This window comes from Canis aureus, chromosome 2, assembly GCF_053574225.1.
Source record: "Canis aureus isolate CA01 chromosome 2, VMU_Caureus_v.1.0, whole genome shotgun sequence".
Lineage (NCBI taxonomy): Eukaryota > Metazoa > Chordata > Mammalia > Carnivora > Canidae > Canis > Canis aureus.
The window spans coordinates 72,317,738-72,332,923 of record NC_135612.1 but is presented as its reverse complement, the minus strand read 5'-3'; the positions used below and the strand labels follow the sequence as shown (position 1 = coordinate 72,332,923).

Genomic DNA, 15,186 nt, shown 5'->3' with positions numbered 1-15,186 from the left:
AGATTTATATGCATACTAAATATATACCTGTTGAATAAGGGCTTTTTCTCTAAGCTTCAGAAGCCCTGAGCAATCCGGTAATTGAGATGGTAAGAACGGTAGGTTTCCAGAAACTTCGCAAAAAAAAAAAAAAAAAAAAATAGGCTCCATCAAAGGACTGCTCCATACGCTCAAGGAACACCCACCAACAGAGCCCATCGCCACCACCACCAGATTATCTCACCAGCAAGTGAGACTGCAAGGTTTGGGGGCCCGGCCGTACCACTCCGCAAGACGCACGGGGGGGTTCGTGCCCGTTTGGCGGCGGCGGCCCCGTTCCCCGTCGCTTGGTGTTGCCCCCGCTCCCCCTGCGCAGGCACCCGAAGTGCGTCAGGCCGGCGCTTTATAGCCGCGGCCTGGGCGGCTCCGCTCGCTGTTTTTCCCGGTGCCTCGGTAGCGGCTCCTCCCGCGCTCCGCCGAGATGCAGCTCAAGCCGATGGAGATCAACCCCGAGGTGAGCGCCGGGGGCCCCGCTGCCCGGGGAGCGCGGGGCTGGGGGTCGGCCCTTCGGGGCCGCTGCGTCGGCGACCGGGCCGGTTTTTGTAATTGATCTTCTTTGCATTTGCCTTTCAGATGCTGAACAAAGTGAGTGGCGTCTCGCACCGCCCCCGGGCCCTGTCCCCGGGGCACCCCGCGGCGCTCCGCCCGCCCCGCCCCTGCCGCGGGCCCGGGGGTGACTGCGGAGCCGCCGGCGGTGGCAGCTCCCGAGGGCGTGGCGCGGGCCCGTGCGCCCGGGCTTCGCGGGAGCCACGTGTGGGCCGCGCTTTGTGCTGTGTCACCGCGCCCGGGCGTGGGCGTGGGGGCGGGGGCGGCGGCGGGGGGCGGGCCGGGCCGCGACTCCTCCCCGGCAGGGTGGGGGCGCCCGGGGCGCGGGAGCGGCCCCGCCCTCCGGCAGGTGCGGGCTGCCCGCGGGCCTCGCGCGCCTGGCCGCCCGGTTTTGCCTCCGCAGGTGCTGGCCCGGCTGGGGGTCGCCGGGCAGTGGCGCTTCGCGGACGTGCTGGGGCTGGAAGACGAGGCTCTGGGCTCGGTGCCGGCGCCCGCCTGCGCGCTGCTGCTGCTGTTTCCCCTCACGGCCCAGGTAGGGCGCGGGGTGCGCGGGGACAGGGCACGGGGGCGGTGCGCGCGGCTCGCGGAGCCCAGGGGCGTGGGGGGCCCGCGTAGACTCCGGGCTGCCCTCCTTTCCCCTCCGGACCGGGCGCCCGCAGCTCCCCACCTGGCGCCCTCCTGCGGGGCTGCGGACAGGGGCCCGCCCTTTCCTGGCACCTCCCCTCCACTGGCGGTTAGAGCCTGGACTGGCTCCCCGCTCGCCCAGCCAGCGTTGCCTTGAATTCCAAAGAGCCGCCGCCGCAGCATCTCCGCTCCCTCATCGCAGTTAGCCGGGGAAAGAGTTCCTTCCTCCTATTCCTACATCCGTGCCAACCTGCGCTTTTCCGAGCCTTCCGCTCCAGGGAATGGCTGGTGGTTTCCCTTTGAGGGCCGTGACCTGTCTGTCGGTTTATCGTTCGCTTCTCAGACTCCCCACCTTGCAGTAAAACGGGGGGAGGGGGGCGGCCTTGCCTGAGCCAGGGGGAAACAATAGGTTCTTTAATGCTCCATCTCCACTCTCGGGTCTTTGGTGGACTTGGGTTTCTTCCCATCCTCCTCTCCCTACAACATGCACACTTGGTTTTTAGCTTCTCCGATGTGTCCCCCCTCCCCGCTTTTTTTTTTAAAGCTTAATGATTGGTGTATGGTTCCTGTGTGGGGACCTCCTTCCACTTCTCTTTACTCTCTGACCTTGTAGCTACGGGAACTAGGTGGGCATTAAAGCAGTTTTGGAAATGCCTTTTCATTTCCCTTTAGATGGTCTTCCTCCTACAAGTGTGCATGGATGTATGTACCTCAAAGACTGAGCATCATATATAAAAAGGTAGCTCGGGTAATTGTTGTCTTGCGATGTATGAAATCCCACTAATTGGCATGGCATTGTCTATCTCTTATTGATGTCACTTGACCCCTGATTTGGGAGTGGTGAAATCTGCATTAACAAGACTGGGGCAGTAGTATTTGGGGCATCATTCAAAACACAGTAAGCTTAACTGAAGCACCATGTTAGGACTGGGAGTTCTAGAAGCATTTTCAGCATAAATTATCCCTATGGGAAGTCACAGGCATTCCTCCTAGTGAATGGGCTTGATACTGTGAGTTAAAAACCCTTGTTAAAGCTATTAGGATAATCCCACTGACTTTTTGTTTCTTTCAAAGTCTTTAGTTAGGTAGACTGAAGCTGCCGAATAATTGCAAGTCAAATTAGCTTGCCTGTTGACAGAATCAAACACAACTTCTCTCTCTCCTTTGAGCCTCTCCTGAAGCTCTTTTATTTAGAGGATCCATGATGACTCGGAGGTTTTGAGCAGCACTCACAGGCAAGGCCTCTGGGAGGCAGTGGTGTGTCGTGTTTGTCTTTCAAAAGCCCACTGCTTGCTTTTTGCTGGATCAAGCTGTGCTTGTTAAAGAACATTCTGGTTTGAATGAGCTGGATACTTATAATCCTTTAGCTCTAGTTGAGGCAGTCAGACTTAGCACCTATTCTGTGACACGAAACACCAATTAGGCTAAACACAAATAAATTCAAAGAAAAGTTTGTATGTTGACTTCCAAATATGCTGATGTTAATTTAGAAAGCATCTGACTTTTGTCTGAGGGTTATGAAACCCTACTGGACCAGTTCTGAATCCTTAAGTGATCATGAGATATTTGCAGAAGTGTCTCCCTGCAAGAGCGCAGATGACTAAAGAATGGTGATATCCCATTAAAAAAAAACCTAGGGTGAAAACCCTTAGCAGCTCATGAACAACTCTTCAAAAATGGTGGTAGATGTTTGCTAGAACTTCCTACTGGATGGTCTTGCAGGGCAAAAGAGCTTATTCATCTGATGGTGTCACAGACAAGGCTTAAACTTCAGTTATGTGTAGAGTAATGCAAGGCTACTGGAATTACAAATACACTCCGGGGCATCTGGCTGGCTCAGTGGGGTAGAACATATGACTCTCAATCTCAGGGTTGTAACTTTGAGCCCCACATTGGGTGTAGAGATGACTTAAAATCTTTAGAAAAATATGTATACTTCTGATGTTATGTCTAAATTCTACTGGATGTGTGGGACATTCGAGTTTCTATAGTATTGGCACTGTGCTTTAAACCGAGAAACCCTATTTTTTAAGGTCTGTAATTCATTAGTGAAAGGTCCAGACAAGCACACTAAATTACTGTACGAAGAGCAATTGGATTCTTTTTTTTTTTTTTTTTTTTAAAGATTTATTTATTTATGATAGAGGCAGAGACACAGGAGGAGGGAGAAACAGGCTCCGTGCCGGGAGCCCAATGCGGACTCGATCCCGGGACTCCAGGATCGCACCCCGGGCCAAAGGCAGGTGCTAAACTGCTGAGCCACCCAGGGATCCCCGAGCAATTGGATTCTTTGAGGAAAACCGTCTCTAGTCTTACTCATTTACTGATCTCTCATGACTCCTCTCTTCCCCATTGTTAATCTGTCCTCAAACTGTATAGTTGACAAAGACAAGCATCACATCTTCCTCTTGTGGATGAGAAGATTTTGTAAGATCACAGCCCAGAACCCTAGATCTGTTTTCTTTCCTTCCAAAAAGTGAGGGAATAGTTAATTTCTTCAAATTGCTCCTTTCAGCAGTTAAGTCTTATTTTGTATTTGTTACTGAAAAGAAGTATATTTAAACACAGTAGAGGTAGAACTTTAACAAATACTGGGGTATAGACTGGCTGGTGTTTATTGGATATTAAATTGACCAAAGCTTGATTGGGGTCCTGTGTGAAATATAGTTGTTACTGGTGTTTAAGGGAAAAAAAAAAATGAACATGTTTTTCTGACTTCAGGACACCATCCGTTTTCAAGCTAAAAGGTTGCAGTGGTGTCTAGACAAATCCTTGGGCAACATCCAAGGCCATTACTGCACTGCAGCATCCGGGTGGAGTCTCAGAACGTCTCAGAACCCTGCGGGCTGGTGTGGGTGTGGGAGGCAGACAGGCAATTCTCTGGCTGCTGGCCAACCACCTAGAACCAGGGCTCCTGGTCACACATCCCACTTGTGTTTCCATTTAGGTGGTAGAACTTGCTGTGCTACCATCTGTTAATTCTTTGCATTTTCATTTGAGATATAAAATGCTTTTTTATATTCACAGCATGAGAACTTCAGGAAAAAACAGATTGAAGAACTGAAGGGACAGGAAGTCAGTCCTAAGGTGTACTTCATGAAGCAGACCATTGGGAACTCCTGTGGTACCATCGGGCTTATCCATGCAGTGGCCAATAACCAAGACAAACTGGAGTTTGGTAAGTGGGTTTTGAGGGCAGTCCTTTTGTTAACCTCTAGTGAGTTGTAACCTGTCATTCTGAAACCCCTAGGGGTCTAGTCAAGCAAAGTCGTTGCCTTACATTCTTTTTTGAAACCGACTCCCCCGTATGTAATCAGTAAGTAAATTAATATTGATTCTCTTATGAGGGAAGGAAGCTCCTTTTCCAGAAGCATGGTCTAGCTTCTTCACCTGGAGGGGAAGAGGAAATGATAGGCAGCTTTGTACTGCTTCTCCGCATATGCTCTTCCTTTGCACGCAGTGGGTTGTGATTCTCATGAGCTCTTGTTCAATTCTCAACAATTCGGAAGAATTAGAGTTAATGTTGAAACCATAAAATATCAACACTTAGGACCTGTCTTTAATGGTTCTGGGTCTCTTAAACAACAGAGAGCCAAAGTAGCCTAGAGCAGTTGGATGAAGACATCGTGAAAGATCCGTGAACAAAGTCACATCCGGGGTCTTGGTTCACTTCATTGGATGCTATGGAGGATGTAGAAGAAAGGAGTCTCTTAGGTTTGTCAGAAGCACAATGAGCGGCACTGTACAATGTAAAAAATACGTGGCATAGTGTATGAGAGGCCAAGGGTGAGCAAACTTTCTTAAAAGGTGAGAATAAATCTAGGTTTTTGAGAGCGATTTGGTCTCTGTCCTTGTAGTTCAAAAGCAGCCCTGGACAAGATGTAAACCAGTGGTTGTGGCTCTGTTCCAATAGTACAAAAATAGGCATAGTAGTTTGCCAACTCCTGATTTAGACAATGGATAGGGGTGGCTAAGAATTGAATAATTTCAGCTAATGTAGTTCATGGTGTTGCTTGTAGCAGGCCTGATACTTTTTTTTAAAAAGTAAGTTAAGTGTGGCCAAGACTACTACTGGTATACTTTTGAAATAAAAAAAATAAAAAGGCTTGTCTGACAATATAGATACAAATTTCCTAGAACTTAATTTCTCAGATATTGACTTGCCATATTAAAGAGTTGTAGCTTCATCCTTTATTTCTTCTGCAGTAAGTCTCACTTTAGAGTACTGTGTTAGGGAGGTCAGTAGAGCTACTGGAACTGTTTTGGAACCATGGACATAATAGTGCTACAGGAAAGTAATCAGACCCTGAGCCCTCCCCATAAAGTTAAGAAGATTCCTTCCAAGTTTTATGTGGTCTTTACCTAACAAATTTGTTTAAATTTAGAGCTGAAAGGGTGAATGCAGTCTTTGAACTATAAATCACTCTTGTTCTAGCCATGTATTCAGTGTCTCTTAGACTTAACCATATTGAGCAGTGACAAAATGTTTATACCAAACTGTCCGCCAATCTTTTGTCTCTGGGAAATACTACTAGGCTCTTTACATTTCTTTTTAAGATCCTCGAGTTCATGTCTGTCTGGATAGCCATACTACTAAGATTGCATTTTCTACCCCGGAGTAAAAAAAAAAAAACTTGGTTTGAGAACCATTATTAGACTAGAATGTTGTTGCACCAGTTAGGATTGTGTGTTTCCAGTTGCTGTAGAGAGCAGCAATTAGAAGGTGCTTGGCTGGCTCAGTTGGTAGAGGAAGTGATTCTTGATCTCTGGCTTGTGAGTTTGAGCCCCTTGATGGGTGTAGAGATTACTTAAATAAATTTTGAAAAAGCAAAACAGCTATAGGGGCACCTGGGTGGCCCAGTAGTTGATCATCTGCTTCTGGCTCAGGGTGTGATCCTGGGGTCCTGGGATTGGGTCCCTCATCGAGCTCCCTGCAGGGGGCCTGCTTCTCCCTCTTCCTATGTCTCTGGCTCTCTCTTTGTGTCTCATGAATAAATAAAATAAAGTCTTTAAAAATAAAATCAGCAGTAGACAAGACAGTTCCTGCCTTTGTGGCAAGACATATCTCAAACACCTGTTACAAATGGATGTGCACTGTGACAAAGGTGATGAAGGATTTGAGAGGTGAGTGTGTGGGGAAGGGACAAGAGTCTGGATGGTGGGGAGGTGATGCAGGAGAAGGCTTGGCATACTGAAGGAGTGGAGAGTTCTTTGGTTGGAATGCAGTCAGAAGGGACGGGTTGGGAGGAGAGGCTGAGGGAGAAGGGACAGCCCATCTCCTCCAGGGTCATGGTAAAGACTGTAGTCACTAAACATGGCTGGCTGTATAACAGCCTAAGTGTGCAGTAAATATGCACCCATTTGCACTATTCCACCTATACATTATCTGTTTTTTTTTTTTTTTTTAAAGAGGATGGGTCAGTCCTGAAACAGTTTCTTTCTGAAACAGAGAAGCTGTCCCCTGAAGACCGAGCAAAATGCTTTGAAAAGAATGAGGTAGGAAGAGAACTTCCAGAGCATCAGTTTTAAATTACTACAGAGGTTATTGTGCTAATTATTCTCTCTTGTCTGCAGGCCATTCAGGCAGCCCATGATGCCGTGGCACAGGAAGGCCAATGTCGGGTAAATGCAATTACAGATCAGAGCCAGGCGGTCTAGGTGCCCTGTGTCTTCCCTGAAATATGTATAGGAACCTATTACCTGAACGCAGCAGGTGTTTCCATCGAAGGCCAATTAAAACCAATTAACCACAGAAAATTCTATCAGAATAATGCTTTGTGACCAGACTTGTTCATAAAAATGGCTCTTCAGAAATCTGATTGGCAGTAAACATTGTCTTGAGTAAATTTAAGACCTATTTTGTTTAGATCCAAATGATTCTAAGATGGGGCAACCCTGGGTGGCTCAGCGGCTTAGCGCCTGCCTTTGGCCCAGGGTGTGATCCTGGAGGCCGGGGATTGAGTCCTGTGTCGGGCTCCCTGGGTGGAGCCTGCTTCTCCCTCTGCCTGTGTCTTTCCTCTCTCTGTCATGAATAGATAAATAAAATCTTAAAAACAAACAAACAAACAAATGATTCTAAGAGAGTAATACCCCTCCTGGCGATTAAGCATTTCGCACATTCCTCCCACAGACTGTTGGAGAGAGTAAGATTACCAGCAAGGACTGTGGTTTCTAGGAGGCTTAAATACACCATTAATCTGAACAGAGTCCTCCGTTCAACTGTCATGTAGATTTAAGTCCATATCAATGCCTTTATATCTACAGTTGGCCCTAGAACTTTCTAATCTCTAAGCCTGAATTTCCCCCTCAGTAAAAAATCTTAGATTTCTGGTAGTTACTATATTTACATAAATAGACAAAAGTCTTATGATAGTCTTCTAATATCTAGTCTATAGGAGATATGTGTTAACTTATACTAACTTAAAATAATAAGCAAGTCAGTTCCAGTGCATTACACTTGAAGAGTGACAGTTTTTAACAAATTAAGTTCTGCTTTTAAAATCATATTGCAAAATATGCGTATTAAATCAACATGTTGTACATTTTGAACTTACACAATATTATGCCAGTTATCTCTCAGTAAAACTAAAAATGTTTAATGCAATATTTTGTTCACTAAAAACTCATCTTCAAAAATATTTTTTGACTCTCTTCAGGTAGATGACAAAGTGAATTTTCATTTTATTCTGTTTAACAACGTGGATGGCCATCTCTATGAACTTGGTAGGTTTCACTCCATTTTGGAACCCAGTATAGTTTCATGCATTCCTTCAGATGAAATTCCTCTTGGGATATTTGTGTGTGACTTTGTGGCACTTAGTATGTCTTTGTCTATGAAGTGTATCTTGTTCACAAAGCCAAAACACCAAGGTATTCTTATTGGGGCACTTAGCCCCTTATCATACCCAGGGGCAGCTCTGCTGCCCCATCAGGTGGTGTCTTGCAGAAGGAATGTTTTTAGTCACAAACCGGTAAAGAGATCAGTGCCAGTTCAAGGCCTATATGTTCAGATTTTCTCTTTCCACCTTCCAGCACAGCATTACCAGCGTAGGATCTCCAACAGCATCCTGACAAGGAATACTTTTGGAAAAAGATAAATGCCTAAATGTGATCTTGTTTGTATAGAAAGAATTTGGACATGTTGGGGGGTAATTTCTCTTGTTATATACCAGCAAGAAAGATTATCCACCTTGTAAAAGTCATACCCTTTGTCTTAATGGAGGAAAACTTGCAGCTGTGTTGCCTCAAGAACTACCCATAAGCAGACAAGAGCAAATGAGACTTGGGGACAGTCAACAGTCCTCGAGGGGCAGTGAAATCCAAAGGATCCCTTCTTGGCTCCCCTCCTGTCACTCAAAGGCTGTGTCTGCCTTTTTTTTTTTTTTGCTCTGGGATCCTTCCCAGGAGATGTGGAACAAGCTTTTCTGTTAGGATGACCACATTGGGCTTTGGTTCTGTTGCTTGAAGATTAGAGTTGCCCTAGGATGGATATCTAGGAACATTTAACCTCACTTCCAGCTGATTGCTTCTGACCAGCCAGCCTTTTTGGGAGTGGCAGTTGTATTTGGGAGATCTGAAACTTGGCCGTTAGGCTGCGTAAGCACAGCAGCCAGAAAATAGGCAGATGAAATCAACATGCCTGGCTTCTCTGTTACAGATGGACGAATGCCTTTTCCAGTAAACCATGGCACCAGTTCAGAGGACTCCTTGCTGCAGGTAATAATCTTTGGAACCCCTCTTCAACAGAGGCCCATGTTTCTTGATTGTCTAAGTAAAGGACCATATTGTCCAAAGTGCTAATACTTTTTCAGTGTAGCCAGCACCCATCATCTGGGTTAATAGCAGTCTTTAGGACTTGAAGATGACTTTAGTAATTCTATCTACCTTATTTTATAGCAAATGGCTTTAAACAGGATCCTTCCGAGCAGCCCTGACTAATCTGTATCGCGTGTGGACTTTAGTCTATGGTTAGAATTAGGCTGAAAGCCATTGTGTTACTTCCTTGTGGGATTAAGGTGACCGTTGTCCTCTTGTCAGATCACATCATAGCTCACAGCTCAAGGCACGGTAACCTGAGCCTTTCTTAATCCCTCTCAAACTGCTGGATTAGGGTCAATCTTAGAGGTAGATTCTGGTTAGGCTATCAGCCTCCGTGTTTTCTTCTCCTTTGGTCCGCTGTTACAGGATGAGAGGAGAAGATTCAAAACCTGCCTTGATAAGAACTTTAAGATCCAGGTTTACTGTCCTGCTATAAATGACTACAGAAACCCCTTAATTCTGGACAAGGGCTGATAGACCACCCGAGGCCCCTTCACCCTAAAAGCCAAGTCTCTAGAACTGAATCAATTTACTGTTATAGAGGAGAGTTGCTTAATTGTGATAAAATTAAGAATGCTCTAAAGGCGTATTTCATTTGTAGTAATGACTAATCTTTTTTGAGTGCTTGCTGTGTGCAGATAAAGGGCTGGCAAACTTTCTGTAAAAAGCCAGGTAGAGGGATCCCTGGGTGGCGCAGCAGTTTGGCGCCTGCCTTTGGCCCAGGGCGCGATCCTGGAGATCCGGGATCGAATCCCATGCCCGGCTCCCGGTGCATGGAGCCTGCTTCTCCCTCTGCCTGTGTCTCTGCCTCTCTCTCTCTGTGTGACTATCATAAATAAATAAAAATTAAAAAAAAAAAAAAAAAGCCAGGTAGAGAAACTATTTGAGGCTTCATGCGGCATCTGGCTGTGTTGCAAGGACAGGCACACCTCAGGAATATTGTGGGTTCAGTTCTCGACCATTGCAATAAAGTGAATATCGCAATGAAGTGAGTTAAATTTTTAGGTCCCAGTGCACACACAAGTTTATGTTTATACTGTAATCTCTTAAGTAGACAATAACATTCTGTCTGAAAGAACAATGTACATATTTTAATCAAAATACTTTATTTCTAAAAAATGCCTGCCATCATCTGAGCTTTCTGAGACCAAATATTTGTGCTGGTGGAGGTCTTGCCTCTTGCCTCCATGTCGATGGCTGCTGACTGCTCCAGGGCAGTGGCTGCTGAAGGTTGGGGGTGCTGTGGCAATTTCTTAAAATAAGAGGACAGTGATGTTTGCTGCATCCATGGACTCTTCCTTTCACAAACGATTTCCCTGTAGTGTGTGATGCTTTTGATAGAATTTTACCCACAGTAGAACTTCTTTTTAAATTGGAGTCTCTCCTCTCAAACCCTACTGCTGCTTTATCAACTTAGTTTATATCAGATTCTAAATCCTTTGTTGTCCTTTCAACAGTTTTCACAGCATCTTTGGGAGTAGATTTCATCTTAAGAAAACAGTTTTTTCTCCTTGTGAGAAATGACATCTCATCTGTTTTAATCATGAGATTGCAGCAATTCAGTCCCATTTTCACACTCTACTCTTGCTATTTCCATCACATCTGCAGGTACTTCTTTCACTGCATCTTAAACCCTTCAAAGGTCCTCCATAGGGGTTGGAATCCACTTCTTCCAAACTCCTGTTAATGTTGGTATTTGATCTCTTCCTATGAATCAGAAATGTTCTTAAAGATCCCCAGAATAGTGAATCCTTTCCGGAAAGTTTTCAGTTTATCCAGATACATCAGAGGAATCCATATCTGTGGCAGCTATAGCCTTACAGAATGTATTTATTAAATAATGAGATTTGCAAGTTGAAATGACTTCTTGATTCACGGAGCTGCAGAATGGACGTTATTTAGCAGGCACGGAAACAGCATTAATCTTGTCCACCTCCATCAGAGCTCTTGGGTGACTGGGTGCATTGTCATTGAGCAATCCTATTTTGAAAGAAATCTTTTTCCCTGAGTAGGTCTCAACAGTGGGCTTGAAATATTCAGTAAACCGTATTATAAACATACGTGCTGTCATCCAGGCTTTGGTCCATTTGTAGAGCACAGGCAGATAGATGTAGCATATTTCTTAAGGGCCCTAGGATTTCCAGAATGGTAGATGAGCATTGGCTTCAAGTTAAAATCACCAGCTGCATTATCCCATAACAAGAGACCCTGTCTTTTGAAGCTTTGAACCCAACCATTGACTTCTCTCTAGCTGTGAAAGTCCTAAATGGTATCTTCTTCCAGTTGAAGCCTCTGTCATCCACATGGGAAATCTGTTGCTGAGTTTATACACCACCTTCATTAATGGTTGTAGCTAATCTTCTGGATAATGTGCTGCAGCTTCTAGATCTGCACTTGGTGCTTCACCTTGCACCTTGATGTTATGGAGACAGCTTCATTCCTTATACTTGGACCAACCTCTGCTAGCTTCAAACTTTTCTGCACCTTCCTCACCTCTCTCAGCCTTCAGGGAGTTTAAGAGAGTTAGGGCCTTGCTCTGGATTAGGCTTTGGCTTAGGGGAATGTTGTGGCTGGTTTGATCTCCTATCCAGACCGCTCAGACTTTCTCCATGCCAGGAATAAGGCAGTTTTGCTCTCTTGTCATTTATGTGTTCACTGGAGTAGCACTTCTAGTTTCCTTTAAGAACTTTTCCTTTGCATTCACAGCTTGGCTAACTGTTAGGTATAAGAGTCCTCGCTTTGAGCCTGTCTCAGCTTCCAATAGGCCTTCCTCACTAAGCTTCATCATTTCTACCTTTGGATTTTAAGTGAGAGATGTGTGACTCTACAGTTGAACACATAGAGGCCATTGAGAGTTATTAACTGGCCTAATTTCAATAGGGGGGAAAAAGCTGGCCACTGGAGCGGTGAAAAGACACACAATGTTAAGGTTGCTGTCTTATGTGGGTGTGGATGTGGTTTGTAGTACCCTAAAACAATTATAGTGACATCAGATATCACTGTCACAGTGACCACCCATAACAAATACAATAAAAAGGGTCAGGTATCCCAAGAATCACCAAAATGTGACACAGAAACACAAAACAAATGCTGTTGAAAAAAGGTGCTGATAGACTTGCTTGATGCACGGTGGCTACAAACTTTGAATTTGTAAAAATGCTAGGTCTGATAAGTGCAATAAGGTGAGGTATGCTTGTACTCGCTTTTGCTGTTTCAGCTGCAAAGCAGCCCATAGACAATGTCTAAGTGAATGTGTGGCCAGATTCTATTAAAACTTTATTCACAAAAAGAAGCAACAGGCTGCAATTTGCTGACGCCTGTGCTAGATGCTATTCTAAGTGACTTCTGGCTTTTTAAAGAATGCTTTTAATGAGGCTCTGAGGTAGGTATTATACCCACATTTTACATATGAGGAAACTGAGTACAGAGGTTAAGTGATGCTCAGGGTCAGTGACTTGAATGACAAAACCATGGTTCAGATCTGGGCAATCTTAGCTACCGTTCAGTACTACTTTTCTGTGTAGTAGGTGTGGCTTTGGAACGTCATAAACCTCATGATGTCAAGGTGCCAGTAGACCAAATTACGCCTTGGTAGGAGAGGGTTACTTTCTCTAGTCTGCTGTCACATACACCTGAGAGGAGTTAGAGTCAATTCTAGGATATATGAGGGGTAAGTGGGAGTAGTAACTTGGAATGAGAAATCTAGAAAAGCAGAATTGAGAGGGATTTTACAGAGGCAGAATTTACTTATGGGAGAGAGTAAGAGACAGAACTTCTGATGATGACCCATTTGGGGGAAAGACTGGTCCCTCTAATAAAGCTCTCCAAGGTACTCACTCTCCTGTTGAACCCTGCTAATGCCATAAAATGTACCCCACATAGGAAACCTAAAACTATTATTTGAGTAGAATTTATGACATGTGGGGACAGTAAAACTGTTTAAATAATAAATTAGGATCTCATTTAAAATTAAATGGAATATAAACCAGTGTCTTAATTAGTGAAAACCCTTATAAGATTGGTTTGTATACAGTTAAAACTGTTTTAGACTGTGTAGTAAATTATTGCTACACTGGTAAGAAATTAAACTTACCCCAAGAATTCTGAGGTTACTGTTCATTATCTGTAGCAGATGGCTGTTTTCTTTCCTTATAGGCACACCTTTAACTGTAGTCCTCCCTGTGGGTCCTACAGGAAAGTCATTTTGGGGCAAGAAGGTCTGAAGTATTAATTTTGATAGAGAATGAAATATGTAGATGTCAATCTAGAATTCCCTCTAGTTTTTACAGGTAGTTCTAAAGCTGGAGCAAAACTGGGTGGTTGATGTCTTTTAAGGGCCAAACTCATGGAATTGATGGTTTTTAGACCTTGGGAGCTGATGTTAGGACTGTTCCATCCTCTTAAAGGGTCTTCTATTTCTCATGGTTTGTGGAGCTGTCTTTACCCTGGACTTCTTTACAGATTACACAGTAATTGATAGTTCCTGTGCCAAGGCATTTAAACCCTAGAATTTAGGTTGGATTTTCTATTACCAATCTTGGTAATCTAGGTCTTAGAACTAGTAACACATGTCATGATGTCATTCCACTATCAATTAAGAATTCATTGGCAGATATTTAAGGCTGTTTTGTAAGATGTTTATTTGAAAGAAATTTTTGTTTACTTGGAATTTCTGAGTTGGGGGAACTTTTCTGCCCTCTTATGGGAGAGAGGGTCAACTTTTTCCCCTGTATCTATTTGATGAAAAGAACCCTCACAGTGTATTTAGTTTCTTGCCAAAAACAGGCACAAGATGGAAGAAACCCAGAGCACTTGGTGGAAGAAAGAAGCCAGAGCTTCTAAAGTCAAGTCTGTGTCAGGGGTTCTTGTCTTTTTCCCTTCACTTGATTTTATTTTGGGGGGGGTTCTCTTAAGTCAGCCCTGGTTTATAAGTTTAATTGGAGGTTTATTTTATCTATTTTTTAAGATTGATTGATTCATGAGAGAGAGAGAGAGAGAGAGAGGCAAAGACAGAGGCAGAGGGAGAAGCAGGATCCCTGCAGGGAGGCCGATGTGGGACTCGATCCCAGGAACTCTTGGGATCCTGACCTGAGCCAAAGGCAGACGCTCAACCACTGAGGCACCCGGGTGCCCCTAATGGCAGGTTTAAAGTTGATCAGGGTGATCTCTGAACCTTACTGTTACTTTCCTTTTGAAACTTCATTTTGAGCTACTGCTGTTTGGGTATTAATGACATTTCTCCTTTCAGGATGCCGCCAAGGTCTGCAGAGAATTCACTGAGCGTGAGCAAGGGGAGGTCCGCTTTTCTGCTGTGGCACTCTGCAAGGCAGCCTAATGCCCTGGGGGAGGGACGTAGCTTTTGTCCCCCCTCTTCCCTTCTATGTGAAATCTACCCCCCTCCTCCCCACTAATGCAGTCTAAAATGCTTCAGTACTTGTGGAACACAGCTGTTCTCCTTTGGTTCTGCAGATATGCTCTTACCCTCAGCCACACCCAAGCACTAGCAGAGCTCAGCTGTCGATCGAACAAAGTTTGGTATAAGCTTCAGATGGAGAAGCATTTTCCTCCCAACGTATGTATTGTACCTCAATAGCTAATGCTTTAAATGGCTCCTTTGGTTTGCGTCTGTAAGTTAAGGCCTTGGATGTGGTTTGTTTGTCCTTAAAAGAAATAAAACTTTTCTGCTGATTAAGGGCTGGGCCTAACCTGTTCTCACTTCTCTCTTTTACCTGCCCCTCCAATACATTAAATTATTTTCCTAGTGCTGTGGGTTTAGGTCTTCCATGTAAGCAACTCCTGTAGCACAGGTAGGAGAATTACCATAAAAATAGTATGGATTCAACATCTCCAGACATTTTTCTATTCATTCGCTTTAAAAATTTCATTAGTCACACCCAACACGGTGCTCAAACTTATAACCCCAAGATCAAGAGTCGCATGGTTTACTGACTGAGCCAGCCAGGAGCCCCCTTCTTTTCAATTTTAAATTCAGTTTGCCAGCATGTAACACCCAGTGCTCCTCTCATCATGTAGGCACCCCTTTCTATACATTTATATCACCATGTATACTTGTAGAAAAAACTTGCAGATAGACTTTATTATTGTTAATATTTTTAGAATTTTAGATTTATAGAAGATTGACAAGCTATTATGGAGTAC

The 15,186-nt window shown here is 44.5% G+C and overlaps 1 protein-coding gene across 2 annotated transcripts; it reads left to right on the top strand.

Annotated features, from left to right (window-relative positions):
- Nucleotides 1–417: 417 nt before the first annotated feature.
- On the top strand, nucleotides 418–14,732 carry UCHL1 (ubiquitin C-terminal hydrolase L1). 2 transcript variants are annotated; one of them, XM_077878737.1, is made up of 9 exons: nucleotides 426–493; nucleotides 613–624; nucleotides 989–1,117; nucleotides 4,237–4,387; nucleotides 6,620–6,705; nucleotides 6,784–6,831; nucleotides 7,866–7,932; nucleotides 8,867–8,925; nucleotides 14,276–14,732. In XM_077878737.1, exons 1-9 carry the CDS (start codon nucleotides 461–463, stop codon nucleotides 14,360–14,362), a joined length of 672 nt encoding a protein of 223 aa, XP_077734863.1. In that variant the 5' UTR covers nucleotides 426–460; the 3' UTR covers nucleotides 14,363–14,732. The 2 variants fall into 2 exon arrangements, with proteins under 2 accessions (XP_077734872.1, XP_077734863.1); XM_077878746.1 differs by lacking the exons at nucleotides 7,866–7,932; nucleotides 8,867–8,925 and having other exon boundaries at nucleotides 418–493.
- The last annotated feature ends 454 nt before the right edge of the window (nucleotides 14,733–15,186 follow it).